The sequence below is a fragment of the Pelobates fuscus genome, chromosome 10 (genome assembly GCF_036172605.1).
Source record: "Pelobates fuscus isolate aPelFus1 chromosome 10, aPelFus1.pri, whole genome shotgun sequence".
Classification (NCBI taxonomy): domain Eukaryota; kingdom Metazoa; phylum Chordata; class Amphibia; order Anura; family Pelobatidae; genus Pelobates; species Pelobates fuscus.
Genome location: NC_086326.1, coordinates 109,125,602 through 109,138,112, shown reverse-complemented (window position 1 = coordinate 109,138,112; position 12,511 = coordinate 109,125,602). Strand labels below are relative to the sequence as shown.

At 42.2% G+C, this 12,511-nt stretch overlaps 1 protein-coding gene across 1 annotated transcript in view; it reads right to left on the bottom strand.

Annotated features, from left to right (window-relative positions):
* SLC43A3 (solute carrier family 43 member 3) overlaps positions 1 to 12,511 on the bottom strand; it is a 166,453-nt gene that overhangs the window by 20,321 nt on the left and 133,621 nt on the right. Inside the window, exons 10-11 of the mRNA XM_063434833.1 lie at positions 6,386 to 6,487; positions 3,845 to 4,022 (exon numbers count right to left, since the gene is read on the bottom strand). Coding sequence (XP_063290903.1) covers positions 3,845 to 4,022; positions 6,386 to 6,487 — 280 coding nt within the window. The remainder of the gene's footprint in view (positions 1 to 3,844; positions 4,023 to 6,385; positions 6,488 to 12,511) is intronic.

Sequence of the window (12,511 nt, the reverse complement as noted above, 5' to 3'; positions counted from 1 at the left end):
TCTAGTTTTGTTTTATTTTGTCTTGTATTCCGAGTTCATGTACAGTCCTGTCCTGCCCTGTTCTTGTTTTCCTCATGTCTTTTGTACGTGTTCTGGGTTCTGCTTTCTGTCCTTCTCCGGTTCTGGGTTCTCCTAGTTTTGTCTTGTTTTCTTGTTTGGTGCCTATCCTAGCCTTGCCTTGTTTCTGTACTGGATACATTCCTGCTGCAGAGCCTCCCTATTCAGCTCCTGGGAGGTCTGCTTATTTCCAAGCTCCTAGTTCCTGGGATCCGCTGTAGCTGCATCAGGGTCCTGGTAAGTGGCCGCACAAATGCTGGTGCTCAACACCAGGGGGCGTGCAGTTACCCTGCACCAGTCCCTGCTAATCCACTTCCACTGTGACTCCTACTTCAACATCAGGCATACTGGGTCCCGGTCATCGGACTGCCACCCTGACATTGTCATTGTGATGTTCTTCCCACAGGTGCATTTGGGAAGATTAGTCAGAGGAATTGTTCCTGCTTTGACAAATGTGTCCTTTTAGGTTGGTAATTTGGTTTAAGTTTGGCTTATTTCAATAAACCTTTTGACTTTACAATTAACATGTAAAATTCCTTTGGTGCTTTTGTCAGACCAGAACTGTAGCATTTACAAGTGTCTTCTATTCATGCCAGCTTTTGCCAATTTCACTCCTCGCATCTAGGTTCTGGGTAGGTTACTCTATTATTACTCAGGCCCACGATCTGGCCCACATCACATGTTAATGTGATGTATGAGGCTTATAAAACGCCTCGTGCTGTTGGAAGCCTGTCTGCCTGCAAAAAAACCCTACCTGGTCTTCATTAATCAATTTAGTAGCTATATCTATTAATCTGTTGGCGAACACCTTCGCATACATTTTTGTATCAGTATTTAATAGCGAAATAGGCCTGAAGTTTTGGCATATATCTGGATCTTTACCTGGTTTTGGTATGTTTATTATTCTAGCCTGTGTGGCTTCTGGGGACATTATACTATTGTTTTTATAGAAATTAAATAATTTGGTTAGATATGTGAATAAAATATTAATACATTTTTTGTACTAGAGCATGGTAAACCCATCTGGGCCTGTGGCTTTTCCTGTTGAGGATTCTTCAATAACTTTGATGATTTCGGATGGGTCTATATCTTTATTAAGTTGTGAGATTTGGGTATTATTCATTTTTGGGATTGGGAGTTTATCTAAAAAAAAATCTTATTTTAACAGTGGAAGGTTGTGGGGTGCTTGAATCGTTCTTTAAGTTGGATAGTGATTGGTAATATTTGTCGAATATGTTGCTGATTTGTTTCGGGTGAAATATTTTTTCACCTATTTCGTTTATTATGTATTCTGTCCTATTGTGGCTGGTTAAATGTCTGAGCTTAGAGGCTACCATGTAGTAAGTGATCACCTAACTTCCATGATCTTGTGGGTGCATCCGCGTATGTTTCTTTTAGGTGTAATATAATCAGTGTATGGTCAGACAAATCAATGCGTAATATTTCTGATTAATAACGGAGTCCAAAGCTGATTCATTCAATAGAAATCTATCTATTCTGGAGTACATGTACCATAGAATAATAGGTATAATCTTTTTCTCCAGAATGTGTCAATTTCCATGAGTCAAACAACCCACATTTTGAAGTGGCCTTTTATTGTGGCCAGCCTAAGGCACACCTGTGTAATAATCATGCTGTCTTATCAGCATCTTGATATGCCACACCTGTGATGTGGATGGACTATTTGGGCAAGGGAGAAGTGCTCACTAACACAGATTTAGACAGATTTGTGAACAATATTTGAGAGAAATAGGCCTTTTGTGTACATAGAAAAAGTCCTAGATCTTTGAGTTCAGCTCATGAAAAATGGGGGCAAAAACTAACTAAAGTGTTGAGTTTATAATTTTGTTCAATGTATTTCAGCAAAATAAAAAGTGACTTTTTGGACGATTTTACCGATGGACATAGTACTGGCTCAGCTGACAGTCACTCTGCCATACTCAGGACTGATTAACCGTCCAAAAAAACAGATGATTTCTGTGGCACGCTCCTCTGTGGCCTATTGGGTGGCTTGGCATGGAGAAGCGGCTGGTCTCTTGTTCTGAGGTGTCCCGTTATCATCTTTGCTCCGTTACACAACCTTAGGGCCAGCATGGTGATCCCAGCCTACACTGACCAAACCAGCACCTCACATGGCTAACTGTTGTATACACCATCATAACTTGACACAACACGTACCTGACGATCCTAAAATGACTGCCAAGTGAGAAATCCTGCAGACTTTCGACCGCTTGTGCCAATCCTTCTGGCTGTGGATAGCTATCCCCTCTGCACCTACTGTGCCGCAACATCCTACCCTGCTGCAGCGCGATACATGGAGTATCAATACATGGCTTCAGAGGGTCATGGAATCCCCATCGGCAGCAACTGCGAAACAAGATGGCGCTGGATGGGTGAGGCCGACTTTCTTCAGGCTTTGGGCACGTTGGGTCTCACAACCCCTGTACTGCTTCCACACTCAGCAGATTCTGATGTGATGGCCGACTGGCCACCCTAATTGACGCATTACAGCACACGAGACAACTAGGAATGCCAGTTGCGCTCTGGCATGAGAGCATGTACCAGTGCCTGGAGGGTGCTTGGGGCTTACCTGCCACCACAGGAGGCCACTGGTCTATTGAGGAGGAGGCGATCTCTGGGGTCCCTGATTACCCCTCAAAGGGGAGTTGGATAAACTCTAGTTACTCTGCTCTATCACAAAGTTCTTTTTTGGTGCTGAAGCTCTTTCTTTAGGTCTGTTTATGGTTTTTTTTTTTTTTTTTTTATGTAGTGCTACTACTAAGCCTTCTCAACCAATGATTTCTTGATGCCAGTGAGATGTATAATATTTTATCTGATTTACTATCGGTGTTTTACTATATTAACTACTTACTAAGTGTTATGTCTACCTATAGTAAGCTCACGCTAATAATTGACTAGCTTATGGTTAAATGACCAATACTTTTTATTTTATCAAATGTTTGCACTCTTATTCTTCTGTTACTTTACCATGTCAACCTAGTTTTGTACGCAGTAAGTTCACAAATCAAGTTAAGGGGCACTTAATATAGACTGATTTCATGTTCTGCTAAAGATGTCTGGTTTTATACCTCGTCTTTGGTTAATCTTAAACCTTGAATGCCTAAGCTACACACTTATTTTAGTGAACAGTCACACATGAGGAACCTGCCTGAATTATTATTGTTTTGGGGGGTTTTTCTTCATAGAATTGTGCAAATACATTCATAACAATATGAAACCATATATTATTAAAGCTTGAGGTTGCTGTTGTGGCGTTGCAAGCCTGTTTGTACTCTTTTGCACAGAAACAAAGATTGACATAAAAAAGCACTGCCTAATTAGATATTGTCATATAGATGAAAATTAGCTTAGGTTAAGAACTTGGTTAAAGTAACCCTTTACGTTCTGTTTCCTGTTCTTTTTGCTTGGATGTGAGTAGCTAGCTAATGGTGCCATGATTTAACCAAGTCAAGAAAATTAAGACAGGTATGTATTTTCTATATTTTTGTTACACCTTAGCTCTTTTGCTTTCTGACTATCCATCATTTTCACACATTATATTTTTCTCACTCATGTTTTCCAACTTTTCTCTGTCTTTCTGCCTTTTTCAATGTCATGTCTGTCACACACAGTGCCTGTCTTTATTTTTACAGTTTTGTCTTTGTCAATGTTACCCCATATATTTCAGGTTCTCTGTCTTCCAGTTTACTAAATCTCTCTTGCTACTCATTTTCCTCTCCAATCTGTCTCAGTCATAGTTATTATAAATGTAAGAAGAAAACCTTACGCTATTGAGAGAAATGCTGCGTTGCCTCCATACAGGAAAGAGCGGTTTAGAACTTGCAGGATAAATGTTGCATAGAAGGCAGGGAGTATTGATAGTGTGGCACTGATTGAGAAAAGCATGCATTGTGTAGCAGTGATAGCCAGTGAAACCACACAGGAATGTAGGTCTGCCGTTGAGTCTGAAATTGACAGAAAAAGAGATTTATGATGCATGATCATGACTGCTCTATGTTCATAAAATACTTATGTTGTTGCATGCTTGGTTGGTGTTTCAGTAATTGTGGTTTTATATATAAGATCAGAGCACACAAAATACAAGGAAGATAGGTTTTCCAAGTTTCCTATATGTAGATTTGTGTTCACCAGGCTCCCTGTTCAGTCTGAAAAAAAGTTTCATGCAATGTCTCTTGGTGTGACATACTAGACAAACCAATAGCTTCCTCAGGAAAACACACTCAAAACACAAAGAAAACACAACAAAAGAGGGCAATCTAACTTTGAGTAACAAGTAAATTAGGCAGAAAATACAGATACTTGCAGACCTGCATGTTATTATTGCAGACCTCCCTTGATCTTAGCTGCAAGCAGAAGCATAACTAGAAACCATGGGGCCAAAGTGTTAAAATTGCCCCCGCCCCTCGATGTGTCTCATTGCCTCCCCTCAGCCCCTCCATGTGTCTCATTTCCCCCCTCCCTGCAGCCCCTTCCATGTCTTTCTTACCCCTTCCCCTGCAGCCCCTTCCACGTGTATTCCCCCTCCCCGCAGCCCCTCCATGTGTTTACCTCCCTCCAGCCCCTTCCATTTGTCTCCTCCCCCCTGCAGTCCCTCCATGTGTTTCTCCCCCCTCCAGCCCCTTCCATGTGTCTCCCCACCTCCCTGCAGCCCCTCCATATGTCTCCCCACCACATCCCCTGCAGAAGAGAAAGAGACACAAAGAGAGGCTGGAGGGAGAGAAAAAGACACACTAAGGGGCTGGGGTTGTAAGAGACACTAAGGGGGGTAGGGTACACTAAAAGGGGATATGATACACTAAGGTTGGTGCAAGACAGACAGATGGGCATATATAATGGGACTGTAAGACACAACAGTGGGATAAATTATACAAAAGGGGTAAGACATTCAAAATAGGGGAAAAGAAACACAAAGAGGATAAAGGGGTGAGAACTTCAAAAGGAGGTTAAGAGACACACAGATGAAAATGCATTGGGGGAATGTAGCCAAACACCCTTGCTCTGGCCATGCCCCTTAGCCAATGTAGCCAAAACTCCTTGCTCCAGCCCTGCACCTTGTGTCTTTCTTTCCATACCCCCTCCCTCCCTTGTGTCATCCTGCCCACTGTTCCTTTTCCACTTGGACCCCTTTAGCCATACCACCTTAATTTCCCCACTTGTGGCCTCTGCTCTACCCCCTCTTCGACTACTATCACAATCCATCTTCTACGTTATGATTGGTGGCTGACAAGCAATGGAGTTGTAGTCCTGTGAGCATACATACTCTTGCACTGGAAGCTCTGTGCATAGCGAGAAGATATAACTTCATATTCCTGCACCCTCTATTGGCATACACAGTCCAGCATCTAACTGAAGACTCTATCCCAGGACTCTGACTATATTACCGTCCAGTTTGCCCACCAATGCCAAATAAATAGTGACTAAACATAATGGAACATGCATCACCTGGCTTCTTCTTTTCTTTTTTTTAAGCCAGAAAACAAACATTTTACACACACATAGAAACTCAAATAAAGCATAGGTTGAAAAGCATATAATAAAGTTGAAATGTAAGATAAGGTTATAAACTTACTATTAAGCAGGAACATTGCTAGGCACAAAGACCAGGGGCTTCAGACCAAGGGTAAATTTTATAGCCTCACTACTTTCATATTACCTCAAGCCCCGCCCAAACCCCACCTAATGCCCCACAGTAAACATACTCTAAATGCATAAAGCACATAGCGTTATGTATGAAGAGTATGTCCTCTTTTTTCGTTCTACAGTTGGTTCTGTTACTTCCTGGCATTTTAGCTCCGTGGGACTAATCTCAAAAGGCAAGCAGAATGCCTGCTTTGCATTGATTTTTAATGAGCTGTAATATAACTTATTTAAATCTGTGATTGGACAGCCAAATAAAGTCGGTGCTAGGGACAAAGGGGAAGGTTTGCAATATCTGCAGGTAGTAGATATGAGACTATTGAAAGGCAAGACTGTATACACTTTGCAAAAAAAAAAAAAAATGCATGTCTGTTGTCTTGTAAATAGTTTTTCTTTGTTTCTTTATTTGAAGCATTCAGCTTGCATACACGTGTACATACTTTGTGCACAAAACCTATCAAGTTCAAATTTAACACCCTATTGCAGTGTTTAATGTTATCTTTGCTTGTGGTACTACTGCCAGTTCTTTTATGTGTAGGCTCACTTGTTCCATCTTGAGTCTAATGGTTCAATGTTTCTACGTGTAGCTGACTTCTAATAATTATTTATGAAATCTGTGTGGATGACAATGTAGGAATATATGGGCTTTTTTGTTGTTTGTAGTTTTTACCTTTGTATTTGCCTTTAAATCTGTCTATGATAATCCCGTTCCAAGGAGCACATAGAATTCCACAAAACTGAGACACAGCAAAAACATTGGTGTAATGACTCACTAGAAAGTAAAAAGGGAAAAAAAGAAGAAACAAGTGAGAAAATACAATACACAAAGAAAATGCAACTATAAAACAATCCCTCAAGCTGCAACAATGCTGCTTAGCTGACTACGTATAATGTATCAACTGGATGAAATATCTCAAATATACAGGGTAATTCACTAAAATGATAATTCCATTTGAATTCAAAATGTCAAAACCAAAGTAGCTGACCTGAAGGCATAACCGACAGAATTTCTTTTCAGTTGAGTTATTTTGGAAATTTGTCAGTTTTGCTCATACTATTAATCAATACACAATTTTGGGGTTTTGCCAGTTCTACAGGCAAACAGTTGTTTTTTGGAAATTTTTAATTTTTTATTGTATAAAGCTTCTTTACATACAATACGCACATGGTATACAATACAAAGGGAAAGACAAAAACAATAAAACTGAAAAAAATATATATTATGTAAAATAAAAATATATTGTGCTCTATGTCATCTTATATTTATCCAATATTAATATTATCTAAAATTCACAATTGTACATAATAATAGAAAATGTATAACATGTTATTACATTGTATGTAGATTTATATGTTCTATATTAAAAAATAAAGATATACCGTATATACTCGAGTATAAGCCGACCCGAATATAAGCCGAGGCCCCTAATTTTATCCCAAAAAACTGGGAAAACTTATTGACTCGAGTATAAGACTAGGGTGGGAAATGCAGCAGCTACTGGTAAATTTCTAAATAAAATTAGATCCTAAAAAAAATATATTAATTGAATAATTATTTACAGTGTGTGTATAATGAATGCAGTGTGTGCGTATGTGTGTGTGTATGAGTGCAGCGTGTGTGTATGAGTGCAGTGTGTGTGCATGAATGCAGTGTGTGTGTGTATGAATGCAGTGTGTGAATGCAGTGTGTGCAGGGCCGGTGCAAGGATATTTGCCGCCGTAGGCAAAAAATGTTTTGCCGCCCCCTCCCCCCCCATATGTCCTGACTTCCCCTCCTCCTCCCTCAGTGGTCCTTACCTCCCCACCCCCATGTTCCTTCACTCCCCCCCCCCAGTGGTCCTGACTCACCACTCCCCTAGTGGTCCTTACCCTCCCCTCCCCTAGTGGTCCTTACTTCCCCCTCCCCTCCCATAGTGGTCCTTATACCCCCCCTCCCTCCCATAGTGGTCCTTATACCCCCCTCCCTCCAATAGTGGTCCTTATCCCCCCCTCCCTCCCATAGTGGTCCTTATCCCCCCCCTCCCTCCCATAGTGGTCCTTATCCCCCCCCTCCCTCCCATAGTGGTCCTTATCCCCCCCTCCCTCCCATAGTGCTCCTTATCCCCCCCTCCCTCCCATAGTGGTCCTTATCCCCCCCCTCCCTCCCATAGTGGTCCTTATCCCCCCCTCCCTCCCATAGTGGTCCTTATACCCCCCTCCCTCCCATAGTGCTCCTTATCCCCCCTCCCATAGTGGTCCTTATACCCCCCTCCCTCCCATAGTGGTCCTTATCCCCCCCCCTCCCTCCCATAGTGGTCCTTATCCCCCCCTCCCTCCCATAGTGGTCCTTATCCCCCCCCTCCCTCCCATAGTGGTCCTTATCCCACCCCCTCCCTCCCATAGTGGTCCTTATCCCCCCCTCCCTCCCATAGTGGTCCTTATACCCCCCCCTCCCTCTCATAGCGGTCCTTATACCCCCCTCCCTCCCATAGTGGTCCTTATACCCCTTTTTTTGTTATTATTATTTTTTTATTAGTATTTCTTATTTTATTTATATTTTTTTTTTTCGTCCCCCCTCCCTGCTTGATACATGGCAGGGAGGGGGGCTCTCCTTCCCTGGTGGTCCAGTGGCAGTTCAGTGGGGGGGAGAGGGGTGCTGGCAGAGCTGTACTTACCTTTCCTGCAGCTCCTGTCAGCTCTCTCTTCCTCCGCGCGGTCTGTGCAGCTCCCTTTGTCAGCTCCCACTGTAAGTCTCGCGAGAGCCGCGGCTCTCGCAAGACTTACACTGGGAGCTGACCGAGGTGCTGAACGGACGGCGCGGAGGAGGAGAGAGCTGACAGGAGCTGCAGGAAAGGTAAGTACAGCTCTGCCAGCACCCCTCTCCCCCCAGTCTGTATTATGGCAATGCAAATTGCCATAATACAGACTCTGACTCGAGTATAAGCCGAGTTGGGGTTTTTCAGCCCAAAAAATGGGCTGAAAAACTCGGCTTATACTCGAGTATATACGGTACTATATTTCCTTTTTCCTTTTCTCTTCTCCTCCTTCTTGTCTTCCTTTCCTTTTCTGTTTTTTTCTTTGTCCCTTCGTTAGTGCAGAGTATAAATGGTTTATTACACTTTTTCCTCTATTTTTCCTTTTATTCCTTTTTTCCACTTTAAAATAACGCTACATAGATATTTATCAACAAATCTCAGTAAAATAAGAATTTCTGAAGAGTTAGGGATCATAAAACCAGTGCATGAAAAAAAAATCTAAGTAATTACTTGGACCCGAATTTGGATAATTTACAATAGCCCCACCAAATATGAGCCATAGAACCTGGATCCTTGATACATCTCAAACATTTATTTGATGTAGCTGGGTTTATAATAGCCAAACTGGATGGTATGTGATACCATCAACAGAACATCTTACAAAGTAACTCTCTGTATGAGGCATTAAAAGTTAAACCTTTGTAAATATTTATTGCTTGTAGCCAGACTGTGCCCGAGATAGGGTGACCTAATTCCCTCTCCCACACTTTGGCACAAGTTATCATACTAATACTAATTTATTTTTTTCTTTCTAAGAGTTTGTAGATTAATTATATTGTTTTTTCTACTGGTAACATTCAATATGTGTCAGTTGTTGCTCATTTACAGTAGAAGGATGCAATATGTCGGATGACATATTGGAGCTCATGGTTCAGCAAACAAATTTGTTTTCCAGGCAGTACCTCTCTGCACATCCATGGTCACATTATAATAAAAAGAAAATGTGGAAAATGTGGCACCCCACAGATGGTGCAGAGAAAAAGCGATCTTAGGCTTTAACCCTAATGATGGGTATCGTAAAAAAGCCAAGTACTCAGTACAGCGAGCTCACTGTAACACACATGCGCACTACAGAAAAGCTCACTGTCACACCAATGCTCACTACAGACAAGCTCACTGTCACACCAATGCTCACTACAGACAAGCTCACTGACACACTCAAACTTACAAAAGAAAGGCTTGCTGACAGACACATGTTCACTACAGTCAACTTCACTGACACACATGTTAAGTACATACAGGCTCATTGACACACATGCTCTCTACAGACAAGATGACTGACACACACATGCTCACTACAGACAAGATGACTGACACACACAAACACTATAGTAAGCTCACTGACACACGTATGCTCGGTACAGCAAGCTCACTGACACACACATGCTCACTACAGAAAAGTTCACAGACACACATGCTCACTACAGACAAACTCACTAACACACCCATGCTCACTTAAGACAAGCTCACTAACACACCCATGCTCACTTACAGACAAGCTCACTAACACACCCATGCTCACTTACAGACAAGCTCACTGACACACAAAAGCTCACTAACACACAAGCTCACTACAGAAAAGCTCACTACCAAAAAGTTCACGACATACGCATGCTCACTACAGAAAAGCTTACTGACACACATATGCTCACTACAGACAAGTTCACTGACACACACACACACACACACACACTCACTACAAACAAGCTCCCTGACACACAAAAACTTACTACAGACAAGCTTACTGACACACACTTGCTCACTGCTGACAAACTCACTGTCATACACATGATCACTCACACACATGCTAACTACAGACAAGCTCACTGACACATGGAAACTCACCACAGCAAGCTAACTGACACACACATGCTCACTGACATACACATGCTCACTACAGACAAGCACACTGTCATACACATGCTCACTACAGAAAAGCTCACTGACCCATATATGTTCACTACAGACAAGGTCACTGACACACAAAGGTTCATTACAGAAAAGCTCACTGACACACACACACACTCACTACAAACAAGCTTACAAACTTACTACAGACAGGCTCACTGTCACACACATGCTCCCTACAGAAAAGTTCACTGTCACACACATGCTCACTGAAGATAAGCTCTCTGGCACACATCCTCAATACAGACAAGCTCACTAGACATGCTCACTGACACACACACGCGCGCGCTTACTACAGACAAGATCACTGACACATACAAGCTCACTTAGAAATCAGTTGACTGACACACACAAAGCACACTTACAGATAAGATTACGGACACACACATGCTCACTACATACAAGCTCAATGACACACACAAACTCATTACAGATAAGCTTACTAACACACACATGACATACAAGCTCAATGACACAAACAAACCCATTACAGAGAAGCTCACTGACACACATGCTCACTAAAGCAAGCTCCCTGGCAAATACATGCTCTCATCAGAAGAGCTCACTGAAATACACATGCTCACTACTGACAAGTTCACTTACACACATGCTCACTGCAGACAAGCTCACTGACACACAGATACTCACTACAGATAAGCTGACTGACACACATATGTTCACTACAGACAAGCTCACTAATACACACGCTGCCTACAGACAAGCTCACTGACATAAACATGCTCACCACAGAAATGTTCACTTACACACATGCTCACTACAGACAAGCTCACTGATACACACACACACGCTCACTAGACAAGCTCACATACACACATGGGCTAACTACAGAGAAGCTCACTGACACACACATGCTCCCTACAGAAAAGTTAACTGACACACACATGCTCATGCAGACAAGTTCACTGACACATACAAGCTCACTACAGACAAGCTCACTGACACATGTTCAGTACAGACAAGCTCACTGTCACACAGATGCTCACTGACACAAACAAGCTCATTCACTAGCAGGCACATACACAAACTAAATCACTGTCATGAACTGAAGCCTACCTGGCACTGAACGCTGTGGGAGCCATATATTGACCTCTTCCAGCAGACGAGGTCAGCTGCTTGAGTGCAGGAGTGGAGCTTGTGTGTAGACAAAGCTTGCATGCAGAAGACGGGACCTGTGTGTGGGCATAGCTTGCAGGCAGAAGGCAGGGCTTGAATGCGGATGTGGTGGTGGAAATTGTGGGTTGTGACCTTGAGTTGTTCAATCCCATTAATGTTTGTCAAGGAATGGTTCTCCTTGGATTCCCCTGTTGTGAGTTTGTCAGAAAGAACATTGAAATTTCTTTGCTGAACTAAAGTATTCTCTCGTAGGCTTATATTCTCCATGTAATATTGATGCTAGTTATTGTAAGTATTGTAATTGCTAGTGGAATGTCTCTTCAATGCCCACCATTCTACAAGGTTTAATCTTACATACCATTTTTTACTTTATGCCAGAACAATAAGGGATCCCTAAACATGAAGATAATAGTGGGACTTCAAGTGGATTCTACAGGTATCCTACTATCTGGACTTTCCAGACAATATGTGACTTTAAGTTGGGGAGTCATCCTGTATAATATAATATTGTAACCTGCTTGTGAAAAACATTTGGCTGATATTTTTCACACTGTCTCTATACCTAGATTCATATACAGTATCTCACAAAAGTGAGTACACATTTTTGTAAATATTTTACTATATCTTTTCATGTGATATCACTGAAGAAATGACACTCTGCTACAATGTAAAGTAGTATGTGTACAGCCTGTATAACAGTGTACATTTGCTGTCCCCTCAAAATAACTCAACATACAGCCATTAATGTCTAAACCATTGGCAACAAAAGTGAGTACACCCCTCAGGCCCAAAAGTCTCCAAGTCAAAACGGCAAGGGAAGGGCTCCAGCCCCCCTGCCACTAAGGTCAAGGGCAAGACGCCCATCAAACAGACCAAGTGGACGGAGCACCGGGAATCCAAACCCCATCCACCACAATCTTCCGACAAAGAAGACTATTACCCACCACGCACTTTGGACA